Below are 17,912 nucleotides of genomic sequence, written 5' to 3'. Positions count from 1 at the left end.
CCTACTTGTGACGCCAATAAAAAAAACTGTACTTAATTAATTGCAATCCAATTTATGGTCCCCACAAGGGAGACGAACAAGATCCCAGCTGACAAAGTGCTGCATTGCACCCCATCTTGGGTTTGATCTGACACTTCATCTCAGCCAAAAGGCCAAGATGGCTTTAAAAAATCGCATCAGGCGAGGCCTCGTTTAAATCTCATTGGCTACCCTGATCATTGACTCTACCCTTGCATGGAAGATCCCCTGCATGCTCATGGTTTCACCCCTGCCAGGTAAGTCAAATCTGTAGATGTACGATTGTGAAAACACACCTTGGCAATAATATGAAACAATTGACAAAATGATCAGTGATCAAGAAATACCATTAGGTAGTCGAACTTTCAATTACTCTGACTGGCTTGGAGCCAATGTATTTGCCCACATTACACAATTCTAACACTGGCCCTACTCCTCCAGTCCATTACAATGCAGACTTGGTATTGCAAAAAGTTAGGGTCAAGGAAACTCTCACCCATAATAGCTGGAAGCTGCAGTGTAATATTGAAATTAGAGGGACTGCTATTGCATTAAGTGCTAATAGAAGTAATCAATAGTGTCACCAAGCAACATTTATTCACCAGTAATCTGTTCACCAAAAGTTCAGTTTCCTCCAGGATCACTCTCTTGCAGACTCAGCTACAGCCTTGATCCAGCCATATATACATGAGGAGAAGGCAAAGGCGAGGCTAGAGTAGCCACCAGTGACATCAAAGCAGCATTCGATTTGAGTATAGCAAATCGAACCCTAGCAAACTGAAGTCAATAAGAATGGAATCGTTGGAAATTGTCAAGTTTGAGGAAGATGGTTGTGATGGTTACAGACCAATCAGTTTGCTTTCTTTCCTCTTTCCTCCTCAATCTGCAAGTTTATTTCTCTTCAAATAGTTATTCAATTTGCTTTTGAAAGATACTTTTGAATCTGCTTCCACCAGCCTTTCAACCAGCGCATATTCCATCAGAGTAAAATGCTTAAACCTTCACTTTATCTCAGCTCTGGCCCTTTTATTTTTAATTCCTGTCCTCTGGCTACTCAATCCTTCTATCACAAGGAAGTTTCCCTGTTTTAACCCTATCAAAACCCTTTATGTTTTGGTATCATTGAAGAAAATCTCTGCAGCCTCTCTGAGGCCTTGAAACTCTTCCCAAAGTGGAGTGCCCAGAATTGAAGATAATATAGTCCAAACAATGGTTTATAACGGTTAAACGTAACACGCCATGCCTTCATAAAGCAAAGTGTCACGTAACCTTTTCTAACAATCTTTTCAACTTGTCCTGCCATCTTCAATTGTTTGTGTGCATTCACCTCCCAGGTCTCTGTTCTTGTACCTCCATTAAATTTATTCTATTTAGTTTTTATTGCTTCCCTTCATTCCTCCAAACAAAATGGGTCATTTCACACTTCCTACATTAAATTTCATCTGTTTTGTGTCTATCCATTTCCCAGTTTACATTCTTCTGAAATCTGTTATTATTCTCCTAGTTGTTTATTACTTTTCCAAGATTCGCACATCTGCAAGCTTTGAAATTATGCCTTCTATACCCAAGTACATTCTGACACTGCCCCTTTAGTTCCATGGGTTTGAATTTTGCGAATAAGTCTGTTTTGTGGTACTGTATCAAACACCTTTTCTAAGCCTGTATTCACAGCATCAGCCACAAGACCCTCTCAATGCAAGGCCACGAGGAGGACTTCCAAGTTCTACAGTGTTCAGCTCCAGGCTTTTGAGAATGAATCAGCCCATACCATACATTAAGATCTGTGTAACATATAGACTTAAGCTGACAACTATAGCAACATTTGTGTCATATTAGTGCTAGATAATGACTGTCTTGGCCAAGAAAAATCTACCATCACCCATGAACCTCAGTGCCTCATCGGTTCTGAGACACAAGTCAGTAACATCTTAGTGAGCCACCACTGGCAAGATGCTGCACTAAACCAGTTATATCAGCAAGGTGCTTGCAAGGGTGGAGCGGAAAGTACATACTGTGTGATGAGTGGCTCAATTCAGCACACTCAAAATCTCCGCAACAACTACAAGACTCAAGTCCAGAATATGATTCAATGCTCATCAGTTGTCTGGGTGGGAGCAGCTAAAACAATCGTCAAGAAGCTCAACATCAAGCAGGATTAAACAGTTGACTTGATAAAGTTCCCTTGCCACTGAACTCAATAGTCACAGGCTGTAGCATGTCCGATCTGCAGGGTTAACTCCTGGCAGCCCCTTACCCCTTTGTAACCTCTGCTACCAAGAAGAATCCTCTTCAAATTGTACATTTGACTTGATCATACATTACAGTTCATATCATGGTTGTGGAGTCAGAATCCTAGAATTCCATAGTAGCAATGTGGGAACACCATCACCATGGAGACTGTGGCCCATAACTAACTTCTCAAGCAACTTGGGACAGGCAATTTGGGATAGCTTTGTCAAACAGAAATCAATTACAGTATTCAAAGTATTCAAATACCTTTACACTTCCCTTGCTTTCTCATAAGGGCTAATAAACATTATTTCACTCATATTTGATGGCATTTTTTTTTCTTCTGGAGAATTCTGTAAACTTGTAAAAAACTTGCAAAAAACCTCTAGGTTCTGACTACAGAGCAACATGAGACAGTGCGGTAGTTAGCACTGCTGACTCACAGCACCAGGAATCTGGGTTCGATTCCTGACTTGGGTCACTGTCTGTGCGGAGTCTGCATGAGTTTCTCCTGGGTGCTCTGGTTTCCCTCCACATCCAAAAGACGTGCTGGTTAGGTGCATTGTTTGTGCTAAATCCTCCCTCAGTGTACCTGAACAGGCACCGGAGTGTGGCGACTGTGGGATTTTCACACTAACTTCATAGCAGTGTTAATATAAGCTGACTTGTAACTAATAAAGAAACTTTAACTTTTACTTTAAACATGAAGTGATGTGCAGTCATCAGTATGAGTGCAGTCTTTTGACAGCACATCCCGCTCTCCACAGATGCCCAGCTGAGGTCCACAGCTATGTATCAATGCGCCATTAACATTTAAAATTAAACGAGATGTGAGGCACCGGAAAATACAGTAGACAAAACACAAACAGTCACATAACTCAAACCAGACTGCAACTGAAGAACTCAGGCACTGGATCAAGCAATCTGTACTCAAATGAGAGGAAAATGAATTGGAACGAAATGAGACAAAGTGTGTGTGTGTGTGTGCACTGTTTTTGTCTGTTATTAAAAACACCAAAGTTGTCAGTGAAAGTGCCAATAAAAACATCAGCAGCAGCTCATAAATTAATGTTATGGGGACTCTTGGCTTTTTATGCATTGTTGAAAGAATATGTTCAGACTCAGCTAGCTGAACAAATGCTCCAAAGAAACACAATATTGCGTAAATATTTGACAGTCTCACATAACACTGTTAAAAGCAATTGCCCTTTGAAATTTTGAACAGGTCACCAATAGCATTTCTATGGGAAACCAAATGTGTTCTGTTATAAAAAAGAGAAGCATTGTAGCATGTCATTTACGATCTCTTAGTTTAATAATCCCACTCATATTGGCTGTTTAACTGATGCTTTTGTGAAGACACAAAACTCTTACTTGCCATTGGGTTGGAGTTTAGTTGCTCTAGAGGCTACAGGTCAGAACCCAGGAGTTGTTGCTCTCTTTAAGTGTGATTGGGAAGGTCAGTCAGGGTCACAGCCATGATGAGTCCAGATATCAGTGAAGGTATTTCCAATTCAGGCTGGAGTTTGTACATTTAAAATGACTCTTTGTTTCTTAGCGACTTTTTAAAAAGTGGGACAGAGAATTGTAAGGCAGAATAATATGCCAAACCAACTTATTTTATGATATAGATAGCGCCTATTGTTCATGGTGAGTGAGTGAAGGTGCTGTTTTGGAAGGACAGAATACCAGGTTATGCATAATATTATTATTATTCTATTCCTAAAAGTTTTGATTGCCAAAATCCTGCTGCCATTCATGCCGGTTGGATCTTATGGTCCCGCCAATGGTGCACTCCCACTGCAGGTTTCCCGGCAACAAAAAGTGCTTGCATTTGTCTCTATCATTTCTTGTTGTGACATCAATTTTCCAGCATACATAATTTTAATCATTAAATTTATTATTAATTTAGTTTATTAGTTTAGAACTATTCCGACGTATAAAAGTATTTTATTCCAACATACATTCTTTCTTTGTTCAGAAAGACTTTGAGGTAGCCTAATGAAAGTTTGTCTAAAAAATTAATTACACCAACAACAAGTAAATGGGAGTTTAATTTAGATAAATGCGAGGTGATGCATTTTGGTAGATCAAATCAAGGCAGGACTTAATTAATGGTCGGGCACTGGGGAGAGTTATAGAACAAAGAAATCCAGGGATACAGGTTCATAGCTCCTTGAAAATGAAGTCACAAGTGGAAAAAGTGGCAAAGAAGGCATTCAGCATGCTTGGTTTCATTCAATGTTTCAGAGTATTGAATACAAGAGTTGGGACATCTTGTTGAAGTTGTACAAGACATTGGTAAAGCCACACTTGGAATACTGTGTGCAATTCTGGTCACCCAATTATAGAAAGGATATTATTAAACTAGAAATAGTGCAGAAAAAATTTACTAGGTTGCTATCAGGACTTGATGGTTTGAGTTATAAGGAGAGGCTGGATAAACTGGGACTTTTTTCTCTGGAGTGTAGGAGGGTGAGGGGTGATCTTATAGCGATCTATAAAATAATGAGGGGCATAGATCAGCCAGATAATCAATATCTTTTCCCAAAGGTAGGGGAGTCTAAAACTAAAGGGCATGGGTTTAAGGTGAGAGTGGAGAGATACAAAGGGGTCCAGAGGGGCAATTTTTTCACATAGAGGGTGGTGAGTGTCTGGAACAAGCTGCCAGAGGTATTTGTAGAGAAGGGTACAATTTTGTCTTTTAAAAAGTGTTTAGACAGTCACATGGGTAAGTTGGCTATCGAGGGGTAGGGGCCAAATGTGGGCAATTGGGACTAGCTTTATCGTTAAAAGTAGGGTGGCATGGACAAGTTGGGCTGTAAACGTGCTGTAAATGTCTATGACTGTACACTGATAACAGCAAAATTGTCAACTGTCAGAGGGAACAAGTTAAAAATGAACAAATTGGAATTAGGAAGGTAAATCAACTGATACTTATTTACACTACAGTTTATATTCTTGTGGACTGAATTAGCAGAGAACGCCATTGGCATAAACAATTTTTAAAAAGTTCAACAGAAAGTAATAGCATTTCTGGAGAAAGAAGGAATCTAGGTAAACAGTGATAAGATAGATTTGCGATTTATTAAAGGTGAGTTGTTTTTCTATTCCTAAAACATGTTATGTTTTTACAAAACCCAGACAACTATGATCTAAATGGCAAAGCAGGAATACAAAATACAACCTGAAGACCATATCTGCTATAAATAATAACAGCAGTGTCTGGGAATGCATGATTCAGGATTGTAACTTAGTCTTGTGGTTAAGGATATAATCTTTGGTTAGAACTACAGCTTTGTAACACATGAATCTCTCGCTGCCAAATGGATCACTCATAAATCCAATATCAGTCCCTCAGTATTTTCCCTCCAGCTGATGCTAACAGGAAAGTACTGAATTAAATCAAGATCCCAAAGGCTTCCTCCCTGAAAATGCAGAATTTGTAACTAGTAGAAGCGAAAGGCCAGTTTGCAAGCAATGAGTGTTCAAGGCCCTTTCTGTCTGCAGCCTTGACATTGAGGTACTTTAAACATGTTATATAAACGTGAAGAATAATCACCTTTACTATTCCGAAATCTATTCACGAAACAGTTTATAGGATGAATGTAAAATAATGGGGAGAGGAATGGAAGCAGTCATAAAGGGAATGGTGGTGCAGTAGTGAACATTGCTGCCTCACAGTGCCAGGGACCTGGGTTTGATTCCTGGTTTGGGTCACTGTCTGTATGGAGTTTGCACCTTCTCCCTGCTTCTGTGTGGATTTTCTCCCCCATTCCAAAGATGTGTAGGTTAGGTGGATTGGCCATGCTAAATTGCCCCTTAGTGTCAGGAGGACTAGCTAAATTAAATGCATGGGGTTGCAGGGATAGAGTCTGGGTGGGATTGTGATTGGTGCAGACTCGATAGGTTGAGTGGCCTCCTTCTGCACTGTACGATTTTATGAAAGGAGAAAACTGAGATTTTGGCCAAGAATGTATAAGAATGGAAAATGTTGCCATAATTAGGTAGCTGTCAATCTGATTAAATAATAGGATTGCAAAGATATTTAAGGCATAATTCTCTTACATTTCACATTGTACCATTGTGCGCATTTTATGGTTTTCATCAAAGATGTAGTTCTTCAGTGTGCAAAGGCAAAGCTTAATGTGCGCTCCATGGGTGATAACATCCAATGTGTACACCATCATTCCAAAAAGGAAAGGAAGAGAACATCATCTTGAATTAATTTCAGAGAGATCGCTGGTCTGAGCTCCCACTGCATTCAAACACTGAACCTCTGAATAGCATTCACAAGAATGTAAGTAAGTCCATTCAAACAATCAAATCTGCTTCTCCTGGGGCCCTTACATGATTATTCAGAAATGGAAAGCTCAAATCAAGTTGATGATTGCTACAAAACTATTCTTGAGCTCGGCAAAGCACAAGTTTTTAAAAATGGGGCGATTTAACTGGTGCTATAGAAATCAGAAGAAATAGTGATCTCATTAACACTGGTGTACCTGCATAAAGTCATTTCCTCTCTTAATTACTTATTGAAATTTAATAACCCAAAAAAACTGGATAATTAGGTGATGGCATCTGGGCCTGAATAAAGTAATAATTTTCAGAAAATGTAGTTAAAGTTACAGAAGAATATTCAGATATATGTGGATCTGCACCTGAGGAAGAAATGGTCAAATACACCCAATAAAGGTTTAGTTAGAGATATCAGCTGGAATTCTTCAGTCTGGCACAGCCCACCACCACTAGGAGTGAGAACGAAGAATTTGGCACTCAGCCAGAGGTCGGAGATTTTCCAGCCATCATTACCTGGAATGAATCACTTTGCGATTTCGTTGTAAAAGTTTGAACCAAACTGCACTTTTCCCAGAAAAATACATTTTAAATAGACAAATTCTCAAAATGAATACTCCTGAACTTGTGAAGTATGTACTGTATCTGAACTGCTGCTATTCTCCAATAACATCTAGACAATCGTTGGCGATGTCTGAGGGTATGTTTTATATTGTGGTAAACTGAAGTTTCATCAGGAAACTATTTGAAGGGAATTCCTAATGCTCCAAATGCAGTCTGGGCATTTTTAAAACGTGCAACTGTTTATACAAACAAAAACCAGTGCAATCTGACTCTGTCAAACAGGACGCTCTACTACATCAAAGTGCGGTGAAGTTCCTGTATTGTTAAATTCAATTTGGTTAGGACAGTTTTCTTTTAAAATGAGAAACACATTGTAGTTGTACTAGTTGAAACATAACCCCTCTGGGCTGGGAAAAATCATTCTCCTCTCAAAAAGAATTCCTTGGGTCTTGTCAGTGCCAGAATTCCCTCGTGGTCAAAGAAATAAGAGTTCCACTTGCTCCTCTTGCTGGTAGGGTTAAGTATAGCTGTTTGCCTTACTAACAATGGAAGGTCTCACAATGCTCATCTGCAGTATTTGCTAGTCCCAAATAGAATAGGAACTGCAGTGCTACAAGTGTCTTTAGTATTTACAAGCAGGGGAAAAATTAACACTTATGACTGCTTTTCAGTGATTTCTGCTGGATAATATGTGTGTGTTGATGTCACATAAAGCGAAGAGAAGGCAAGAGTCAGTTCACTGTGATACCTTCCCATGGTTGAATAGCTTCCAATCAAACCACATACAATCACTACCACTAACCGTCACGGAACCACCCCGTCCCCCGCAACGCACACTCTAACGTTTAGTGTCAGGTCATAGTGAGTAGGCTATTCCAATGTTCATTCTTCTAATGTGTCAATTCTCTTATCAGTTTATTTAAGTTTAAGTTTATTTATTTATTAGTCACAAGCAGGCTTACATTAACACTGCAATAAAGTTACTGTGAAAACCCCACTAGTCACCACACTCCGGTGCCTGTTCAGGCACACTAAGGGAGAATTTAGCCTGGCTAATGCACATCTTTTGGACTCTGGGAGGAAACCGGAGCACCCGGAGGAAAGACACGCAGACACCGGGAGAGCATGCAAACTCCAAACGGACAGTGACCCAAGCCAGGAATCGAACCCAGGTCCCTGGTGCTGTGAGGCAACAATGCTAACCATTGTGCCACTGTGCCACCCCATAAAGGAATCAAGGATGATCACTTGGAAATAATGGAGGGTAACCATATCTAACAGAATTACCTTTAGAACAACAGGAGAAAGAAATGAAGGTGGACTTTCGTGCAGGGATTGATGCATGATTAACCTCACATCAATCAAGCGTAGATAACTTCTTATCCATTTATTGTTTTCTTACACAATTGTACATTTAGAAAAATGTGAGAACATTAGGTTGATGCAGCAGAAAGACTTGGCTGATACAGTGCAGGGGTGTCAAAGTCGTTTAAATGCTGAGTATGATCTGATATCCAGCTTTTGCACTGATCACATTCAGCATAAATTACTAAAATAGAAACAGATGAAGATAAAGCATATTGGTCCTTACTTGAATTTAGATTTTATTTCCTACACTGAAGCAGTATTTGCATGGTGGGGCGGGATGATAGCATGATGGTTAGAACCAGGGTCCCAGGTTCAATTCTGGACTCCGGTAACTGTTTGTGCAGATTCTGCACGCTCTCCTTGTGTCTGCGTGGGTTTCCTCTGGGTGCTCCGGTTTCCTCCCACAATCCAAAGATGAGTAGGTTAGGTTGATTGGCCATGATAATTTGCACCTTAGTGTCCAAAGGTGTGTTGGTTGGGTGGATTGACCATTGTAAAAGTGCAGGGTTACAGTGATAGGGTGAGGGGAAGCCCTTGGGTGGATACTCTTGTGGAAAGTTAATGTAAACCAATGGGCCAATTGGCCTCTTTCTGCACTGGCGGAATTCTACAATTCTAAAATTTCAAAAGTACTCAGAGTCATCGAGATTTACAGCATAGAAACAGGCCTTTTGGCCCAACTTGTCCGCGCCGCCCTTTTTTAACCACTAAACTAGTCCCAATTGCCCACATTTGGCCCATATCCCTCTATACCCACCTTACCTATGTAACCGTCTAAATGCTTTTTAAAAGATGAAATTGTATCCGTCTCTACTACTACCTCTGGCAGCTTGTTCCAGACACTCACCACCCTATGTGTGAAAGAATTGCCCCTCTGGACCCCTTTGTATCTCTCCCATCTCACCTTAAACCTATGCCCTCTAGTTTAGACTCCCCTACCTTTGGGAAAATATATTGACTATCTATCTGATCTATGCCCCTCATTATTATATAGACCTCTATAAGATCACCCCTCAGCGCTCCAAACAAAAAGTCCCAGTCTATCCAGCCTCTCCTTATAACTCAAACCATCAAGTCCCTGTAACATCTTGTAAATCTTTTCTGCACTCTTTCTAGTTTAATAGTATCCTCTCTATAAGAGGGTGACCAGAACTGCACACAGTATTTCAACTGTGGTCTTACCAATGTCTTGTACAACTTCAACAAGACATGCCAACTCCTGTATTCAGTGTTCTGACCAATGAAACCAAGGATGCTGAATGCCTTCTTCACCACTCTGTCCACCTGTGACTCCACTTTTGAGGAGCTATGTACATAGATCTCCTTGTTCTATAACTCTCCCCAGTGCCCTACTATTAACTGAGTAAGTCTTGCCCTGGTTCAATCTATCAGAATGCATCACCTCACATTTATTTAAATTCCCTCTGCCATTCATCAGCCCATTGGCCCAATTGATCAAGATCCTGCTGCCATGCTCAACAACCTTCTTCACTGTCCACTATGCAATCAATCTTGGTGTCATCTGCAAACTTACTAACTATGCCTCCTAAATTCTCTTCCAAATTATTAATATTAATGACAAGTAACAGAGGACCCAGCACAGATCCCTGAGGCACACCGCTGGTCACAGGCCTCCAGTTTGAAAAACAACCGTCTACAACCACCCTCTGTCTTCCGTCATCAAGCCAATTTTGAATCCATTGGACCACCTCACCCTGGATCCCATGAGATTTAACCTTATGCAACAACCTACCATGTGGTACCTTGTCAAAGGCCTTGCTAAAGTCTATGTGGACAACATCAACTGCACTGCGAACATTTACTTTCTTGGTTATCCCTTCAAGAAACACAATCAAATTTGTGAGACATGATTTTCCATTCACAAAGCCATGCTGATCGTTCCTAGTCAGTCCTTGCCCCTCTACATACCTGTAGATCCTGTCTCTTAGAACACGCCATTGTCCTAATGGTCCCTGGAATATCCTGAGGTCATCGGAGACACTAAAATTTGGTAACACCAATCTCAAAAATCTTCTGTTACATTGCAATAATTTTCACTTGGAGTTTCTCTGGTGCACAGTGCTTGGGAAAAGTGTGGTGAAGATTTCAAAATCTCCTTCCATTGTTCCTGTATTTGGAGTTTGTAAATTCCTTTTTCAGTTCTGCAATTTGCCCACAATAGTGTCATAATGTGATTTCTAGGTTAGAATAAGCATTAAGTTATGATGACAAATATACTTTTTCAAAGTCATAAACTAACATTATAATATTCCACTATGAAATGGTTAAATGAATTTGTGAGCTCCATAATATCCATTACAAAAGAACCATCTTGACCTCATTATAACCATCGTGTTCTGATCTGAGAATAGGTGGTCCCATCGCACAACTTTAGAGAAGTGCATCAACATGGCCCCCCGATTTAGTCACCGAAATGCAGCGTGTTATGGCAGTTCATGATGACCTTGTCCAGAAGTCTATTAAATTAGCAGAGGCTGGGCACCGGATCCTGAATGGAATTTACTGTTTTTCTAACCACGTTCATGGTGCATTTTAAAACATTTGCTTCACAGAACATCTTGATGGAAACTACAGTGGAAACGACTAAAATGTTGACTTGGATTGATACTCTGCAACTTGGCCTTCAAAATGTTGTCACAACTCCAGCTTTTCTGGCCCATTTGTTGCCACAGGCACATCTCCCATCCAGTCCGCATTCCATCTGTCTGGATTTCCCTTCATGTTGTTGAAGAGGTTCTAACGTGCATCAACGCACGGTTCCATAAGCTCCTCCAATACACCCCTGTTCTTAATAGCTCTACAATTACAATTGCTTTCATAGAATCCATAGAATTCCACAGTGCAGAAGGAGCCCATTCAGCCCATCGAGTCTGCATTGATCACAGTCCCACCCAGGCCCCATCTCCATAACCCCATGCATTTACCCAAGCCATTCCTTTGACACTAACAGGCAATTTAATATGTCCAGTGCATATGGGCAGCATGGTGGCACGGTGGTTAGTACTGCTGCCTCACAGCACCAGAGATCCGTGTTCAGTTCCCAGCTTGGGTCACTTTCTGTGAGTTTGCATGTTCTCCCCATGTCTGCGTGGGTTTCTTCTGGGTGTTCCAGTTTCCTCCCACAGTCTGAAAGATGTGCTGGTTAGGTGCATTGACGAGAACAAGCGCTGGCGTGTGGCGATGAGGGGAATTTCACAGTGACTTCATTGCAGTGTTAATGTAAGCCTTACTTGTGTCTAATAAATAAACTTTACCTTTCTTTAATCTTTGGAGTGCGGGAGGAAACTGGAGCACCCGTGGAAACCCAGGGGGAGAATGTGCAAACTCCACACAGCCAGTGACCCAATCCGGGAATCGAACCTGGGCCCTTGACGCTGTGAAGCAGCAGTGATAATCGCTCATCAACAACAAGTGAACAACAACAGAAAAGGACTTCATCCTGATTTTGACTAATTACTCAGCTCGATCACTGGCCCAGATTTTTCTGATGATGACAGCAATAAATATCTAGGTATTCACTGGAGTTACATATAAGGATTCTGAGGAAGCTCTGACCTGCGTGTGACCCAGGTGTGATATTTCCCCAGGAAGTTTAAATTGCCGTTGGGTAAAGCTATGCTACCCCAGCCACTCCATGAATGTCTCAGACCCTGATGTTAGTGTGGAGACTTGAGCTTGATGCCTGCACTGTTGCAGAAAATTACCCCAATGTTCTCCCGCTGTTAATCACAGGCAGAGCATATGGGTTGACAGTAAATATGGGGGGGACCTGTATCAGGAAGGCCTGATAATCATCCACCATCCACCCCTACCCTCATGTCACTCCTGACAGTGCTCATTCCCCCCAGACCCCAACACTGTTCATCCCCTGATAGTCCTCACTCTGTTATGCCCAACAATATTCTCTCCTTCACTCCCCTCCTGACAATACTCCTGTCAATTTTACCTCACTCCTCATGGCCAACAATGCTCATCCCTCCACCCTCAATAATGTTCACTTCCCACCCCAACTCCTAGCAATGCTCCTCACAATCACCCTACATTCCCCTGCCTTCTAACAATATTCACCCCTCCTGGCCCCTCAGCAATGCTCACTACCCCCTCTTGGCCCCTCAGCAATGCTCACTACCCCCTCCTGCACCCTCAGCAATGCTCACTATTGGCCCCAGCAATGCTTACTACCCACTCCTGACAGGAATTACTCATTTCCCTCACCCTGCCCTCCCAACAAAATGCTCGCCACTCCCACTCCCTCCACTCAGCCACCAACCTCCTCATCCCCCACCCCTCGCCTCCATAGATGTTTCTTTTAGATCCAAAAATCAAACCCTGTCATCGCCCAATCACCCCAACACTGACCTCATCATTTTCCCAGGGTCACTAATCCCTGATTTCTCTCCTTCCCAACAATACATCTCCCGATTTTCCTTTGCCCCCTATTATCTCCAACTCTGCCTCAATCTTTGCTTGACTCATGACTGACTTGAAATCACCCCCCAGCATCCCAATCATCCTTTAGTCCAGAACTATCTCTATAACTACAAAAAAAACCTGATCTTTGGCTGCAGACTTCTCTGGACTGTTTTCTCAACTAACAGAAAGCCCAAGCTTGTCAATTCAGTTGGTTTCTGGGCGGCAACTCAATTTTAAAAATACATCGTTTAGGATTTCACGATATTCAGGGTAATGCGGAGCTGAATTTTCCATTTATAAATCAGGTGGGACACTCCCCCACCATCCTGCATGACTGGCAAAAATGGTGTGATGACACTGGGTAGGCAATATGATATTGTCACACTGGTCTCCAGAATTGTAGAAGGCAACTGGGTGTGGAAATCGACAGCTCCCCCATCATTTGAAATGACTAATTAACAAGCTTTTGAACTTGTTGATGGTCCAATCTTCTGAATTTTTTTGTTGCCTGCTCTGTTTTTGTTTTGGTCATCATCTGTGAAAATGTTTGGGAGTATTTTACAGCAGCTGGATGGCACAAGGGCAGAGGAAGAGGTTCGGCATGAATGTAGAAGTTGTTCTGAGTTGACCAACAATGCCTCTTTCCCATCTTCACTCTTGAAATCCTACCGCAGTGACTATCAGGGGGGTCACTATTTCTGTAGAGCTTTTCCTGATGGTCAAAAACTCTCCCTCTGTAAATGGTTTCGATGATACATCTATTTCATGGACAATCACAAAGCTCACCTTAACAGAAGCATCACGCAAGCATTAGTGAACTCATTTGGACACTAAATTACAGTGTGATGTATTTGTGTGTACTTGAAGCTATATATATTAATGCACAGAACCCTGACCTTTGCAGACAGAAAGAACATGTACACACACTATGCCTGTTTCAGCTGAACAAAATAAGTGACAAACACTGGTTGATTCATATCCCAGGGCAATGCCTTGACCAATCTGAGTGAAGCTGTCTGGTTTAAATTTTCAAACAGTGCTTGGCCGTTAACTATCAATCACTGTCAACTGCTGTATTCTCCATGTCAATGCCTCTATTAATCAGAGTCTGCTTGCTAACCAATCAGGACTCACTTCTCAAGCAACACAAACTGCTTTCCCCTTACATTGGTATTCTTGCAAATTGTCCTGATGAGTTCAAGATGAAAAACTTTGACATTTCTTTTTTCAGCAAAGTGTATGCTGTTATTTATAGAGGTATATATATGTTACTGTGAGATATGGGTCAGTGTGAGTTATGTACATTGGTTATGAATATTGGTTTCTGTAAGCTGGTCTTGTTTATGTTTTTTCATGGAACGGGAGTGTCTCTGGCAAACCCAGCATTTATTGATGATCCCTATTTGCTCTTGGGAAATTGGTGATGCTGCAGTCCGTCAGATGTAGATATACCTATAGTGCTGGTTAAAAAAAAGGATTTCAGGATTTTGACTCAACGACAGTGGAAGGACAGAGATCTAGTTCTGAGTCAGGAAGGTGTGTGTCTTAGGAGAGTAAAAGGGTCTTTAGAGAGTTCGTGCAGACTCAATGGATGGAATAACCCACCTCTGTGTGCACTGTAAGTTTTCTATTAGAAAAAGTGTAACAACACGAAGTACAATTTTGTAGGCGCAGATGTTATATAGATATTATAGCACAGTAGCCAGCACAGCTGCCTCACAGCGCCAGGGACTCGGGTTCAATTCGCGGCTTGGGTCGCTATCTGTGTGGAGTTTGCAAGTTCTCCCTGTGTCTGCGTGGGTTTCCTCCTGATGCTCCAGTTTCCTCCTACAGTCTGAAAGATGTGCTGGTTCAGTGCGTTGACCTGAATAGGCACCAGACTGTGGCGTAGGGGGACTTCACAGTAACTTCATTGCAGTGTTAATGCAAGCCTTACTTGTGACTAACGAATAAACTTTACTTTTAGATACTTATATAGAATTGTTTAATGGACTTCTTTTCTTTCAAGCGGTTTTCAAATACAGATATTCACAACTAATAAAATTAGTGACAAATATTTCTATTCAAATCTTTACATTTTAATTTTTTTCTTCTTCACTAGAAATGATACCAACATTTCCAAGTGCAATGAAAGGTGAAAAAGGTCCATCAGGAGAGCCTGGAGCAAGAGGACCAACTGGACCACCTGGTCTGCCAGGGTTACCAGGTCGTGGTCTTCAAGGACCAGTAGGAAAGCCAGGTCTACCAGGTCAACCGGGTTTCCCAAGTGTCGGGAAGCCTGGAATGCCAGGAATGCCAGGTAAACCAGGAGAGATGGGATTGCCAGGTCTCAAAGGTCAGATGGGACCAAAAGGAGAACAAGGGCCAATGGGACCACCGGGGCCACAAGGGCTACCAGGTCCTTCAGGAATTCCTGGATATGGAAAGCCAGGTAGACCGGGACTGCCCGGAAAACAAGGGCCAAGAGGAGAGCCAGGGCAGAAAGGATTGCCAGGAATGCCAGGTCCTGTCGGACCCAAGGGACAACCAGGAATAAGTGTACCTGGATTGCCGGGTTTACGGGGCCCTCAAGGAATACCTGGACAACCTGGGCCTGCGGGACTACCAGGTATATCTAAAGCAGGTTTAAACGGCCTTCCGGGTGCTCCAGGAGTCCCAGGCAAACAAGGATTCCCAGGCGAGCTAGGGGCTCAAGGTTTCCCAGGGCCACGTGGTATTCAAGGACCCCCAGGAATGCCAGGCATTGGAAAACCAGGTATAGGAGGGCTTCCTGGTCAGCCTGGTTTTCCAGGGGAGAAAGGTGACAAAGGACTTCCAGGTTTACCGGGGCCTCCAGGAATGCCCGGAGTAGGAAAACCAGGATTCCCAGGCCCAAAAGGTGAACGTGGTCAGGTTGGTCCACCAGGAATGCAGGGGTATAAGGGCGAACCTGGACCTGCCGGCATTCCTGGAATCCCTGGTCCTCAAGGTGCAAGAGGCCTGCCGGGGCTTCCTGGGCAAATTGGGGCACCGGGTGGTATAGGCTTTCCGGGCATAAAAGGAGAGTTTGGGCCACCTGGCCTTCAGGGTCCTCGAGGCCCCAAAGGGGAAGCAGGTCCACAGGGTTTGGCAGGTATACCAGGATATGCTGGGAAAGAAGGAAAACCAGGTCTAAGAGGTTTGCCAGGCCCAACCGGACCTAAAGGAGACGTAGGCGAAAGAGGCCCATCTGGTTTACCTGGGCGACCAGGACTACCAGGGTTAAAAGGGGAAATTGGGTTCCGTGGAGAGAAAGGTATCCAAGGTCCTATGGGAATACCTGGAATTGCTGGTCCAGGAGGTCCAATAGGGCCTCCAGGTCTTCCTGGACCAAAAGGAGAAAAAGGATTACCAGGACCACCAGGGATACCTGGCATTGGTAAACCTGGAGTTCCAGGACACATTGGACCAACAGGAAAACCTGGCCCAGAAGGTCCTCCAGGATTATTAGGAGCACCCGGCCCTCCGGGCCCTCCAGGACTTCCTGGTCTTCCTGGCCCACCAACTGCTCAGCCGGACATCAGACAGTTTCAACTTCCGGAGATGGGGCCAGGAATCGATGGCAAGGCACCACAAGGATATATCACTCAACCCAGTAAAAAAGGGAAACAAATAGGAATGAATTCAGAGATGCCGGCGTTTACTGCTAAACTGACAGTACCTTTCCCACCGGTAGGATCTCCTGTCAAGTTTGATAAAATCCTATACAATGGCCGACAGGGTTATAATCCGCAAACCGGAATTTTCACATGTGAGATACCGGGAATTTATTATTTTTCATATCACGTCCATTGTAAAGGTGCTAATATATGGGTTGCATTATACAAGAACAATGAGCCACAAATGTACACCTATGATGAATACAAGAAGGGGATCCTTGATCAAGCTTCTGGGAGCGCAGTTCTTGAACTAATGCATGGAGACAAAGTCTGGATGCAGCTTCCATCTGAGCAGGCAGCAGGACTTTATTCAGGCCCATATGTGCATTCATCTTTCTCTGGATATTTATTGTATCCAATGTAAAAAAAAATGTAAACATGTAAAGCTTTTAAAATATGATCTTTGTTACCTTTTGAAAGTTACATTTTCACTACAAAAGCAATAGCTGATATTTGTAGGATAATTAACTCTCATTCTTTCTTTGATGGAAGGCTAATGCAAGAAAAATCAAAGAAACAGGAGAAACCATGTCTGTTTTACACATTCTAAATGTCCATTAAAGTACTGGGAAACACAGAATGATACACCAAGACCCAGGGATCACCTCAGATCAGTGAAATAAAAGTTTCCTTGTACTGCTCATAGTCGCCCCACGTGAAAACATGCAGAGAAAAGATCCCTCTTGGATCCTAATCCACAAGGGAACTGTTTCGTGCAATTGGAGCTAATTTTCCAATCGCAACCAGAGATAAGAATTTAAGAAATAGACTCTAAATTATCGCTTCATAGTAGCAAAGAAGAGCGTGAAGTGCCTAACCCAGGAGTTCTTGATGACATCTTACGGGGTGCAACTTGGAAAAAAGATTTACAGAAGCAACCCTGCCTCTTTAAGAGCACAAATTTCACAAAACCAAAACTGCTGGAAGAAAATTACATTCGCAATTCAACCCTCCCAGACTGTGAAAGGGGCAGAAAGGATAAAAGATTATTTTCATCAATGAAGTATGATCAAATATGACCACATTATGTTTGTACCTGCTTCACCTAGGAAATGATGTGGAGGTGCCAGCGTTGGACTGGGGTGGGCACAGTAAGAAGTCTCACAACACCAGGTTAAAGTCCAAAGGGTTTATTTGGTATCACAAACTTTCAGAGCACTGCTTCTTCATCAGCTGAGTGGAGACTAACTCTCCATTCACCTAATGAAGGAGTAGTGCTGCGAAAGCTCGTGATACCAAATAAATCTGTTGGACTTTAACCTGTGTTGTGAGACTTCTTACTGCATTCATCTAGGAGATGGTAGGGATTAAATAGCGGCATCTAGG

General features: G+C 42.4%; 1 protein-coding gene across 5 annotated transcripts in view; it reads left to right on the top strand.

Moving 5' to 3' along the window:
• The window catches only part of col8a1a (collagen, type VIII, alpha 1a), a 154,039-nt gene extending 136,329 nt beyond the window's left edge, over positions 1-17,710 (top strand). For all 5 annotated transcript variants that reach the window (XM_080203553.1, XM_080203552.1, XM_080203551.1 and 2 more), the window contains one exon: positions 15,011-17,710. In XM_080203553.1, the coding sequence (XP_080059679.1) occupies positions 15,011-16,950 (1,940 nt within the window). In that variant the 3' untranslated portion in view covers positions 16,951-17,710. The remainder of the gene's footprint in view (positions 1-15,010) is intronic.
• The last annotated feature ends 202 nt before the right edge of the window (positions 17,711-17,912 follow it).

Source organism: Carcharhinus amblyrhynchos, chromosome 15 (assembly GCF_965287045.1).
Source record: "Carcharhinus amblyrhynchos chromosome 15, sCarAmb.v2.hapA, whole genome shotgun sequence".
Lineage (NCBI taxonomy): Eukaryota > Metazoa > Chordata > Chondrichthyes > Carcharhiniformes > Carcharhinidae > Carcharhinus > Carcharhinus amblyrhynchos.
This window is presented reverse-complemented; position numbering and strand designations above follow the sequence as displayed.